The sequence below is a fragment of the Telopea speciosissima genome, chromosome 9, assembly GCF_018873765.1.
Source record: "Telopea speciosissima isolate NSW1024214 ecotype Mountain lineage chromosome 9, Tspe_v1, whole genome shotgun sequence".
Lineage (NCBI taxonomy): Eukaryota > Viridiplantae > Streptophyta > Magnoliopsida > Proteales > Proteaceae > Telopea > Telopea speciosissima.
Window position 1 is genome coordinate 24,387,512 of NC_057924.1, and position 11,830 is coordinate 24,399,341.

The window sequence follows — 11,830 nt, forward strand, 5'->3', positions numbered from 1 at the left end:
AAAAATAAAGAATGTTCTTCCTTTGGTGGCCTTGTATTCTGTGGAATGGAAAATTCTTGGGTTCCATAAGTCCCATGTTTTGGTTGGGAAAAAGAACTCTGTCCGGGAGTGTGGCCTATGCCAGCACTCCCATGAATCTGTCTCTCCTCCCCATATGAAAAGACACTTCTGCTCCCTTGTTTTGAGGAAGAGAGATAAATACATGGGAGTGCTGGCGTAGGCCACACTCCCGGACAGAAAACTGCTTCCCATTTTTGTTATATTCAATATCAGAAGGTAGAGATTAGCATACCCAAAATAGTTTATTGGTCTTCAAGAAGATTAGCACACCCAAAATAGTTTTTCATAAAGTTCTGCAGGAAGTATGAAATGCAAGGATACATTGCTGATTTTGTGAAAAACTTTTTGAGTATTTTTTGAGGGAAGGGGCTTTAAAGTAGAATATCGATTATGGAAGAGTTTCGATTTTGCAAAGTTAAAGTTTGAATTTACTGTACCTAGTATCCTTTTGAATGTGAGAAAACCGGCCATGACAGACAGTCTCTATCAATTTGGCTCTCCTCCAGTTGTGGCGGGAGCTAGAGGGTCCAGCCCAGTAAAAACACCAAAAAACAAGGGTGGCTTGGGTCATTTCTAGGTGGGACGGAAGTGAGCCCCCTATGAAATCACCATACACCCCTTCCGTTTTTGGGTGTTTTTGCTGGGCTGGACCTTCAGCTCCTGCCACGGCTAGAGCAGAGCTAGATCCGATCTCCGATTGCAACTCCGTTCTATTGCAAAGGAAATTAAAGGGAAGCGATTATTTTAATAACTAATGAAGTTTGGTAGTCATCATCCATCATGATTGTACAAATTATCTAAATTTATTTCTTTATTTAGTAGTGAAACTTTCTACTTTTCAAATCCAAGGGATTTGGATGCAAAGTAAAATGAATTTTTATTAATCAAATATTAACCAACCATTAAGTTACACTATTGCAACCTATTGTTTCGGGTTCAAAAGGTTAAGGTTGCATACATTTACGCCTCCTTAGACCCTGTAGTAGTGGGAGTTTTGTGCACTAGTTAGTTTTATTTTTTAAATTAATGATATAATCATGTGGAGTAATGATTACAAAAATTTTTTTTTTAGGTTGATATTTTCACTTCCATTCCCTTTAATTTCCCTTGCAACCAAAGCTGCCTGGGCTTTACTAAAACGAGCAGAGATGTAAAAGGATCGAATTCAAATCGAATTGGGTACTATTGGAATTTGAACCTGTTTACAATTCCGCTACCTGAATCCGATCCGATTATCCACCGGATATATTGAGAGAATATCAAATTAGAATCCGACTTGTTAAACGGATTTCAGATATTATACGGTTTGATTCTTTTAGCAAATGGATAATGAATATCAAAATGTTTCTATCCGTTCACAAATGCATCAAAAGTTGAAAAAGAGTAACATAAACATCTTCAAATTTTCATTTTTCAAGAATTCGTTGCAAATCTAAGACTAAACATTTTGATTGTTCATAGTTTGCATACAGATGCACCCCACTTCCCAACTCCAATACCTAGAAGCCCAGAAACCCTGAACCCACCATTTCAACACTTAAAAACCCATAAATTTATATCACTTACAAAAGACCAAGAAGAAACAAGCAATGAGAAGCAACAATCAACCACTACGAAGCTGATACGATGGAGATGGTTATCAAGTTGCTACTTCGAGGGAGCTACCTCCTAGAACAGAGAATAAGAATGAGGATTAATGGCTTCCAGCCTTTCATTCACTTTTTTTTTTTTGGTAAAAATAATTTATCAACTGAGGAACAAACTTTCCGAAGAGTCTACAAACAAAGGTAAAGAGATACAGCTAGGAGGGGAATCATTCCAAATACAATTCAACTGGGAGGCAGCGCCCAAGGAAGCAAGATGATCAGCCACTTTGTTCGCTTCTCTGAGGGTATGTTTGAATATAAGAGAAGTGAAGTGGGGAAGTAGTGACCAGCAGTCTTTCATTAATGCCGAGATCCTCCAAGGAATGGAATTGATTTTGCGAGAGAGGATATCTATAACCAGCAGGTTATCGCTCTCTATGATCAAGTAGGAGATACCCTTTTTTGAGGTAGTAATAAGAGCGTGTCTGACTGCCATAGCCTCTGCAACTAGTGTATAGTTCCAGCTGATTCCCAATGAAAAGCAACAGAAGAAAGACGAATTGGACGATCTGCAAATTCCACCAATGCCAGCACCTGGGTTACCTTTGCTTGTCCCATCCACATTGAACTTGACAAAAGAGAGAGTAGGAGGGATCCATCGGACAAGCCTCTGTCTTGTGCATTCCTTGCGATGAGCTCCTTGGATCAGATCTGTAGCATTTGCCATGGCTCTAAGAATAATGGTTCTTATATTGAATGTAGCATTTCTGAAAAGGAGATCCCAATAGTTGTTCCAAATGTGCCACAAGATATTGCAGAATAGAGAGTCCTTAAGCTTGTGATCCCTACTGTGGTAAGTTCCCTTCCCAATAGTATGGGAGATACATTCAATGATGTTCTGGCTTTGTAAGAGCTCAACGAAATCCACTTGACGCCAAAGGTCCTGGATTATTGGACATTGCAGAAAAGATGGTTGGCGGTTTGAGGTTGTCTTTGACAAATTAGGCGTAGAGGATTTGTCTTTGAAGAATTAGGCGTAGAGGATTAAGTGGAAAACCTCTAGGGATGAGCACATCAGGTAGAGGAACTTTTGGTGACTAATTTTCCAAATAAGAAATTGAATTTTGGGAATTGTAGGAAGGTGCCAAATCTTAAGCCAATTGTTGGAGGAGATATGGTTGAAACCATTGATGGCCAAATTATAAGCAGAGGCAACGGTGAACTTGCCAGAGGATGTGACTGCCCAAATAAGCTTGTCTAAGGAAGGGAAATAGGGAGGGGGATAGATAGAATTGAGTAAGCAAGATCTGGAGGCCACCAGTGAAATATGAAGTCTCTACGCCAAGAGAAGGAAGAAGGATCGATAAGGTGAGACATAGAAGTGGGGGCATTTGGAGAGAGGGGGAAAGGGGCAAGTAGGGGAGGGTGATTGGGAATCCAAAAATACAGCCAAGGATTAATGGAAAGGCCGTTACCAACTTGGTGGAAAAGTCCTTTTCGCAAGAGATCGCAAGCCGAACAGACTAGGAAGACGAAGATGAGCAATTGGCAAGAAAGAAGGACGAAGAAGGGAAATACTTGGCTTTCATAAGTTTGGCCTAGAGAGAGACAGAAGGGTGCAAGAGTTCCCAACTTTTTTGGTCAGAAGTGCTTGATTCATAGGGCAGAAAGCTTGATATTCAAACCCTTGAATCACTTGGGACGACAGATGGTACCCTAAGAGATGGTAGGAACCAGAGATGTATTACCACTAGACCAAAAGAAATTCCTGCTTGTGGAGTCTAGGGATTTATAAACTAATGATGAAAGTTTGAAGCAAGACATGGTATAGAGGGACATGGCCGAGAGGGTTGACTGAACAAGAACAATTTTACATGCAAGGCTGAGGAATTGTGATTTCCAGTGTTGCAGTTTAGAGTTAACTCTGGAGATGAGATCATTACAGTGAGTCTTGGTAATCTTACCACCTGTGTATGGGATACCCAAATACTTATCCAAGGATGAGGTTCGAATGATCTTAAAGAATTATCTTGACTGTCCTTTCCTATCCAAGGCAATATTGGGGCTGAACTGAGCTCTGGTTTTGCTGATATTGATAGCTTGCCCTGAATACGAGCAATAGGTCTCAAGAACCTCATTAATAGCTCTAGCTTCATTCATATTTGCTTCCCCAAAGAAAATCAGATCATCAAAGAAAGCATGTGAGTTAATCTTTCTCCTCTCCAAAGCTATGGAGAGTTTGGTAGATAACAATTCCGCACACAACACAAAGAGATATGATGAAAGAAGGTCTCCCTTTCTAAGACCATGTGACGACTTGAAAAGTGGGAGAGGGGATCCATTGAGGAGGATGGTCATCTGAGTGTTCTCCACACAGAACTTTACCTTCTGAATCTAGTTGGCAGCAAATCCCAAGTGAGTAAGAGTGCTTCTAAGAAAGGTCCATTCGAGCCTGTCGTAGGCTTGTTCATGTCCACTTTGATGAAGAAGTAGCCTTTGTTTCATCTTCCAGTATTTTGATCTTGTGTAAGAGTTCATGACACATTATCTTGAATTTGCCTCCCTTTGATGAACCCATTTTGACTAAATAAAATGATGTGGTCAAGAATGGGTCTTAGGCGGTTAACTATAATGCGGGAGATGAACTTGTACACAAAATTGCAAAGGCGTATTGGTCTGAATTCTGAGATTGAAGAGGGATGATTCACCTTAGGAATGAGTGCAATTTAAGTCTAGTTGAGAATGAGATTGAAGGATCCCCTGTTGAAGAAATTCTTAATGCAATCGCAAACTTCCCTGCCAATAACTGTCCACGCATTGTGAAAGAACATACTTGAATAGCCATCAGGACCAGGTGCCTTATCTCCTGGCATTGATTTGACTGTATAGAAGATTCCATCATCTGTGACAGGTCTAGTGAGTGTACCATTATCCTCCTCAGAAATCCTCCCTTCTATAGGAGAGAAGTAGGAATCATCAATTCTAGGATTTCTGGTTTGATAAAGATCCTTGTAAAATTCAGTAATGACTGAACCAATATCTCCCTCATCTATAACCGTAACACCATTGGAGTTGAGGAACTTGATACAATTTCTAGCCCTTCTTTTTAGTATGGAGAGGTGGAAAAACTTGGTGTTTCTATCTCCATTCAATTGCCAATTCACTCTCAATTTCTGCTGCCAAATAATCTCTTCTTGATGAGAAAATCTTTTTAAAAGAGCAATGAGGGACTTTTCTTTTAAGAACCATTAATCATCCCGCAAAGTATGTAAGGTATTGTAGTGATTGGAAAGAGAGAGCTTGATTGTTATCCTTCAACTTCTTAAAAATGTTTCCAACATGTTGGAGATTCCAATGTTTGAGTATGCCTTGAAGAAATCTCAACTTGTTTCAAAGAGTGTAGGAGGGGGAACCTGGAGGTTGACTGAAGGACCAAGAATTGAAAACAACTTCTACAAACACTAGTTCTTGGATCCAAAATGCTTCAAATCTGAAAGGTCGAATAGTTCTTTGCCCATCCCTTTCTGTCTGACGAACAACGGCTCTATGGTTTGAGGTTGATGTGACTTCATTGATGACCGTACCTTGTGGATAAATGTTGAACCAAACAGAATTAGAGAAGAACCGGTCAAGTTTTGCCTCAATTCGCCTATCTCCAAATTGTTTGTTATCCCAAGTAAATTGATAGCCAATTTGTTGGATTTCAGCTATGCAAGCCTTATTGATGAACTCATTGAAAGAAATGAGTTGAGAATGTTGAATTCTTCTACCTCCCAGTTTGTCCTCAACATTAAGATAAGAATTCTAATCTCCAGTTAAGATCCATGGCAATGGAATGAAAGAAGTCATATTCAAAAGAGAAGAAAATTGACCTTTCCCTGTAGATTCCACACAACTCAAGTAGACAAAAGTCAGAGCCCATGTTTGATTCATATCTAGAAATGTCGCTTCTACATGGAAACATCAATCACTACTCCAAACAACATTGCAAATAACTCTGTCAGACCACATGAGTAGTAAACCAACAGCTCCATTACTAGCCGGGGTACTAACAAAATGAGGGAATGTTAGGGATCTGCAAACATTCCTAGGATTGGGGTTTGATGACTTTGTTTTAGAAAGAAAACACAAAGCAGGTCTATGTTTTATTATCGTTTACAAATTCCATGCCTAGTCGAGGGGCGACCAATCCCTCGACTATTGAGAGTCATGCCCTTCATTTCCCCTTGGGTGACTATTTTCGGCCAGTCACAAAGCCTCAGGTTCACTGATGATTGTTGGACCCTTGTCGGCCTTAGCTTTCTTAGAGCTGTCACCATCAGCTATAGTTTACAACTGAAGCGCCAAAGGGTCATGTTCCTCATGTGCTGCAGTTCTCTTCTTAGGTGGCATTTTGATGAAATCAGCCTTAATGAAACTCTGGTTGATCAGAATGCCTTGAAGCGCAACCTTTCCACTCTTAGCGCTCCACTGATTGCCATGGTTATGGAGGGCATATGCTAGGATACAAGCTAAGGAACCTAGCTCTAAGTCTATAACATTAATATGGTTTAGTGAGAATCTCCCACACGAGACACGAGCATTGTTGTTGCACATAAGCACTGGAAAGATATTGATTCTTGTTTGTGCTGTGGTATGACCTTGCGGCATGGGTTGAGTGTATACCGAACTGTTCTTAATGATGTCCAGCATAACTTTCCGGGTGTTGGAAGAAGTGAGAGAAAGTTCGAGGCCAAACACATGAGCCATGGTTCTGATGGTTTGAAGAAGTTCCACTTTCCTACGATGGGTGTTAAGAATGAAGAAATTGAGTTTGTGTGAATCTCGCTTACCCTTCAAGGTGGGTTTGCGTTAGTTCTTATAGACTTGTATTTGAATTTTGGATATGTGTTTGTTACAATTGGATAACCACAGTCAGTTATAGATAAGCTTACAACAGCTAGATAGGGTAGTGATCTGGTCAATCGGGACTTTTGAATTTGAAATACAAATCATATATCCGTTTCCTTAACATCCCCCCTCAAGTCGAAGATGGTCTTTGACTGATCTTCAACTTGGTTCTGATGTATCCAAACCTTAGTTTGATATGCAGAACAGTTCCCAGATTGGTGGTGAAGAACTCATCGTAAACACCACTCATTTTTGCCAGGAGACTGGAACGACGAGGAGAAATAGCTGCTTTGGGTAGGAGACCCAATTCCACGTTGGAAACGACTTGAGAAATAACATTTAAGAATTCAGTTCTTGGTTTAAAGGGGCAGTCAACACCTTTATGGTCGAACATCAAGCAGTTGGCCCATATCAAATTAGGCCTATTTTCATAGGCAAACAAAACAAATGTAGAGACTGAGGAGCCTAAATTAACAATGACTGTTTTGGTGATTCTGTGGGAGAGAGGGAAAATGCGCCTTGCTGCACGGAAATTGTTTGAGCTAATGGTACCTGTCGGGCACTCCAAATAAAGGCAACGACCAGCTTTGGAAAATATGAATATGAGAATGTCTTGGCTATAGAAGATCTAATGAATATTTTCAATTTGAGCCCAAACAACCGCCATGGTAAAGATAACCTTTGTCGGCTGGGATTTCGGGATCCCAACGCTGAAGATTCCCCGCTCATGAAGAACAAGAGTTTGGTGAATCTTCACGTACGTGAGTGTACGTGAACCGACTCACAATCGTTCAGATGGAATATTCTCATAAATTGGATTCCATCCGAACGACTATGAATCGGAGGTGCTCAAGGTAAGTCCAAGGTTGTGAGAATAGGATGGTGTTCATGTCACGAGCACACTTGAGCTTGATGATAAAACGGTCGAAGAGGCATTTTCAACAAAAGTGGATCTCTTCCACTTTCACAGATTTAGAATGGCCTGCTGCTCTGCGAAACATCGAACGAAGTTCTAAAACAGAAATATGAACGTTGTCAAGGACCCATCCGATAATGGTATACTGTAGGTTGATCCTCGCTTGATGTAGGGCTTGATCAATGACATCAACTAGTGGAGCTTATATGTCTGACAGATCTAACTTAGAGGAGAACTCAGCTGCAAGTCGCTCGACGAAAGAGAGTGAGTCAGGGTTTTTAGGAAAGGAAAAGGAAGAGAGAGCAGCATTACTCGGTTGGGTAGACATGAGTAATGGATGTGCTTTGCACGACTTGACCACGAGAGTTCTCACAGCATAGAGGAAAACTTCAAGATTAGAAGAAGGTCTAGCAACCATTCTGCCAAAGCAGAGCTTATAAGGAGGAGAGAAGAGGTGAAAAAAACTCCCCAACGAGTAGACTTCCATAGGGAGGTGCAAGTAGAGTTCATGATGGTAAGGTTGAGAAGAAAGAGGAGGGTGATAATGCCATGTGAGAAATTCTAAATTTCTTGGAAAGAACCATGCATTAAATGAAAAGAACTTCGCATGCAAGACAAGAATTGGGTGAAGGAAGAGACTTACTTCCACATGGTAGCGTTTGAACTACCTTATAATGATTCAAAAGAGGCTTTGCCAAGTCACCAATAAGCATGTAATAGAAGAAACTCACCTCGCGTGCAATAAATATGGCGATAGATGATGGAGGGCGGCTATGCATAGGGATGTAGATCAGGAGATTAATCAGCACAGGGATGATACTTGAATTTAATTGGTTAAGCTACTAGGATGGAACTTGGTTTGCCAAAGAACCAAAGAATTCAAACAAGGGTGGCGGCAGCAGTGAGCTTCCTCGGTTCCTCCGCTTCAAAAACCTCGGTTCCTCCTAGCCTTTCATTCACGTTCGTGGCTATTTATATTCAATCATTATATTCCCTATCCCTTTTTTCTAATAAACTCTGTTACAGAATCATATAACATTCCAACGGATTTACTCATAGTCGTCTAAGGTGACAAGCCTTACTCTTGGCCTGGTGCTTCTCTGTGATGGTAAGACCGTTAGAGATCCTTCTTGATCACCGCTATCTATCACCATGTGTTTCTGTGATGTTGTATTAGAAGCCCTTTCATCAAGGATCCTACGAGTGAGTTGGATATCTTTAGGCATTGTTACATCATACTTTCCACTTTAAATCATGAACGTACACGTGGACTCGAGAGGAGATGTGACTTGGAAGGCACGCCTACAAAGTCCCACGCGTGTAACAGTTGTGCGGTTAGAGGCCCCCTTGAGAGAAAACTCCCACGTGGACCTGGAATCCCGGAGATGAAGGGGGACCACATCCCGAACGAAGGCACCAAAAAACCGTGCAATGAGAAAAGACCACGGCTAACGAAGAATGGGCTACTGCAGATCTCCACTGACTATATAAATACTGGGCGAGCCCCTCATGAGGGAGGACAATTTTTCTGTAATAATCAATAAAGAGAATGCAGTATTCCAAGGCTGGTGTTCTGTATTTCTTGGGTTCCATCATTTTCCACATTTTTCAATCTTCTGCAACAGTTTAAGAATTGTGTTTGTAACAAGGATTCTCTCCAGCAGAAATTCTTGCACAACATTTGGCGCCGTCTGTGGGAACGAGAGACAAAAACCTGCGAAGATCCCACCATGACAAACACAAGAAATCAAGCAAGAATCACACGATCTACCGCAGCCGCTGCTCCTGCTGCTATTCCTCCTCCCGGACCTCCAGCTACTGGTTTGAGAGGAGCTTCAATAGCAATTCTCCAACAAGAAGCGCGAGATCCTATCCCAAAGGATCAGGAGCTGTCACACTTGGCTGAATCAAGGCCAAGACTTTCCAGAGATCCACCACGATATGTCACGGTGGAACAGTTCAATGCGATGCAAACTCGCTGGGATGACAAGATCGAGCAAATGTTGGAAATGCAAAGCGGTCTTCTACAGGGGATACCTCCACCACCGCCACCAGCAAATAGAGAAAGAACTTATTCCCCAGAGCACAGTGAGCACCACAGTAATGCGAATGATGCTCGACGAAGGAACAGGGAGATCCCACGGAACACTAAGAATCAAGATTCATATATGACGAAGTTTGAACAAGCTCTGAATGACAAAGTCTTGAAACTCCAAGATCAGTTACAAGAAGTCATAAAGGGAAAGAACCAAGCTCCGACTCACGATTTCCATTTTATGACAGATCTGGCATTCACAGATGAGGTGCGGTTTGAACCTCTTCCGAAAGGGTTCAAGATGCAAGCTATAGAGCAATACGCCAGCTTAACTGACCCAGAGGATCATTTGGAAACTTTCAAGTCCATCTTGTTCTTTCAAGGTGCTTCAGATGCCATAATGTGCAGAGCCTTTCCATCCACTCTGAAGGGAGCCGCACGGCAATGGTTTTCTCACCTCCCTCCGCGATCTTTCTCTAATTTTATGGCTTTAGGACGGGCCTTCTTAGCTCATTTTGTAAGCAACAAGATACACAAGAAGACAGCCGCCAATCTTCTGGCCATAAAGCAGCAACCAGAAGAATCCATCAGAAATTTTCTCACAAGATTCAATAAAGAAGCTCTGTAGGTGCAAAACCTGGATTCAATGGTAAAATTCCAAGCTCTGAGATATGTATGAACTATTCTCAAGGTGTGAAAAGTATATCAACTTGGCTGAAGTTCTTGCGGTAGAAAGAGAAGACAAGATTGAGAAGAGACCTCCGACGAGGAAGGAAGAAATTCCACGGGAGGTCGGAGCAAAGCGTAACCGAGATGACGAGGATGGAAAGAAAGGAAAAGATGATAGAAAAGCTTGGATACCTCGGGTCCCAGAAAGAGAATCCGAACCAAAGTATACCGCACTGACGCACACCCGGGCATATGTGTTAAATGAAATCAAGGATCAGGTTGCACTGCGTTGGCTAGCCAAGATGGTCAAACCAGCGTATGAACGTAATAAAAATAAGTATTGTCATTTTCACCAAGATCACGACCACAATACTGAGGAGTGTAGACAGCTAAAAGACGAGATAGAAGCACTTATCCAAAGGGGACGTCTCAACCGATTTGTTAAAAAGGAGGCGAACAATCGAAATATGGATTCCCGAGCTCGGGAACCCAAGGAAAGGTGCAAGTCATCTCCCAAGGCAGATAAAGAAGAACCCCTCCGAGGTAAGCCCCACATTGAGAATGCACCCTTGAGAGAGATCACAACTATATTTGGTGGACCTGGTATGGGAGGAAAAACCTCCAACTTTCGAAAGCAGCATGCGCAGAATGTACTCCAAACTGAGACTGCCATTAAGAAGAGGAGGACCAGTTACCCGATAACCTTTTTTGATGAAGATCTGATAGATATCCAGAAGCATCATGACGATGCTCTAGTGATCAAGATGGTAATCACCAATTGTATGGTGGGGAGAATCTTGGTTGATAATGGGAGCTCGGTTGATGTCCTGTATTATGACGCGTTTGAAAAGATGCTCTTGAAACCCTAGATACTGAAAAGAGTAGAATCCCCATTATATGGGTTCAATGGCACCCCTGTTCAGGTCGAAGGATCAATTGAGTTGTTGGTCACGGTAGGGACAGAACCCAAACTCTCTACTATGATGATGAACTTCTGGTGGTGAAGGTGAATTCAGCACACAATGGGATATTAGGGCGCCCTGGACTCAATGCGCTATAGGCGGTGGTGTCTACTCCACATTTGGTGATGAAGTTTCCCACTGATCACGTGATTGGGGAATCTCAAGGAAGCCATGTGACGGCCCACCGCTGTTATGAAGGATACTTGAGGGCCAGGGGAAAAGAACCTCAAATGAACCTGATCCATTTGGATGATAACCGAGATATTAAAGAGCCGGAAAGAGGCGAACCAGCAGAAGATCTGACCTCCATAGAGATGATAGAAGGGGACACTACGCGCGTTGTCCAGATAGAAGTGAACTTGGGTGGAGAGAGAAAAATCGGGCTCATAAATTTCTTGAGAGCAAACATAGATGTATTTGCCTGGTCAGCTACTGATATGCCTGGGATAGATAGAAAGATAGCTGAGCATAAGCTTAGCATCTACCCCAATGCTAAGCCAGTGTTTCAGAAAAAAGAGAACTTTTGCACCCGAACGACAAGAGAAAATAATTGAGGAGGTGACCAAGTTACTGAATGCTGGATTTATCGAGGAAGCCATCTACCCAGAATGGCTTTCAAATGTTGTAATGGTCCCAAAATCTAATAGCAAATGGAGAATGTGTATTGACTTTACTGATTTGAATAAATCTTGCCCTAAAGACTATTATCCTT

General features: G+C 41.9%; 1 protein-coding gene across 1 annotated transcript; it reads left to right on the forward strand.

Annotated features, from left to right (window-relative positions):
• The first annotated feature begins 10,158 nt into the window (after window positions 1-10,158).
• On the forward strand, window positions 10,159-11,025 carry LOC122638777. Its single transcript, XM_043831625.1, has one exon. It carries the CDS (start codon window positions 10,159-10,161, stop codon window positions 11,023-11,025), a length of 867 nt encoding a protein of 288 aa, XP_043687560.1.
• The last annotated feature ends 805 nt before the right edge of the window (window positions 11,026-11,830 follow it).

What these genes read in the sequence shown, in the direction of transcription:
- LOC122638777 (XM_043831625.1), top strand. Translation starts at nt 10,159, where the DNA reads ATGTATGAACTATTCTCAAGGTGTGAAAAGTATATCAACTTGGCTGAA.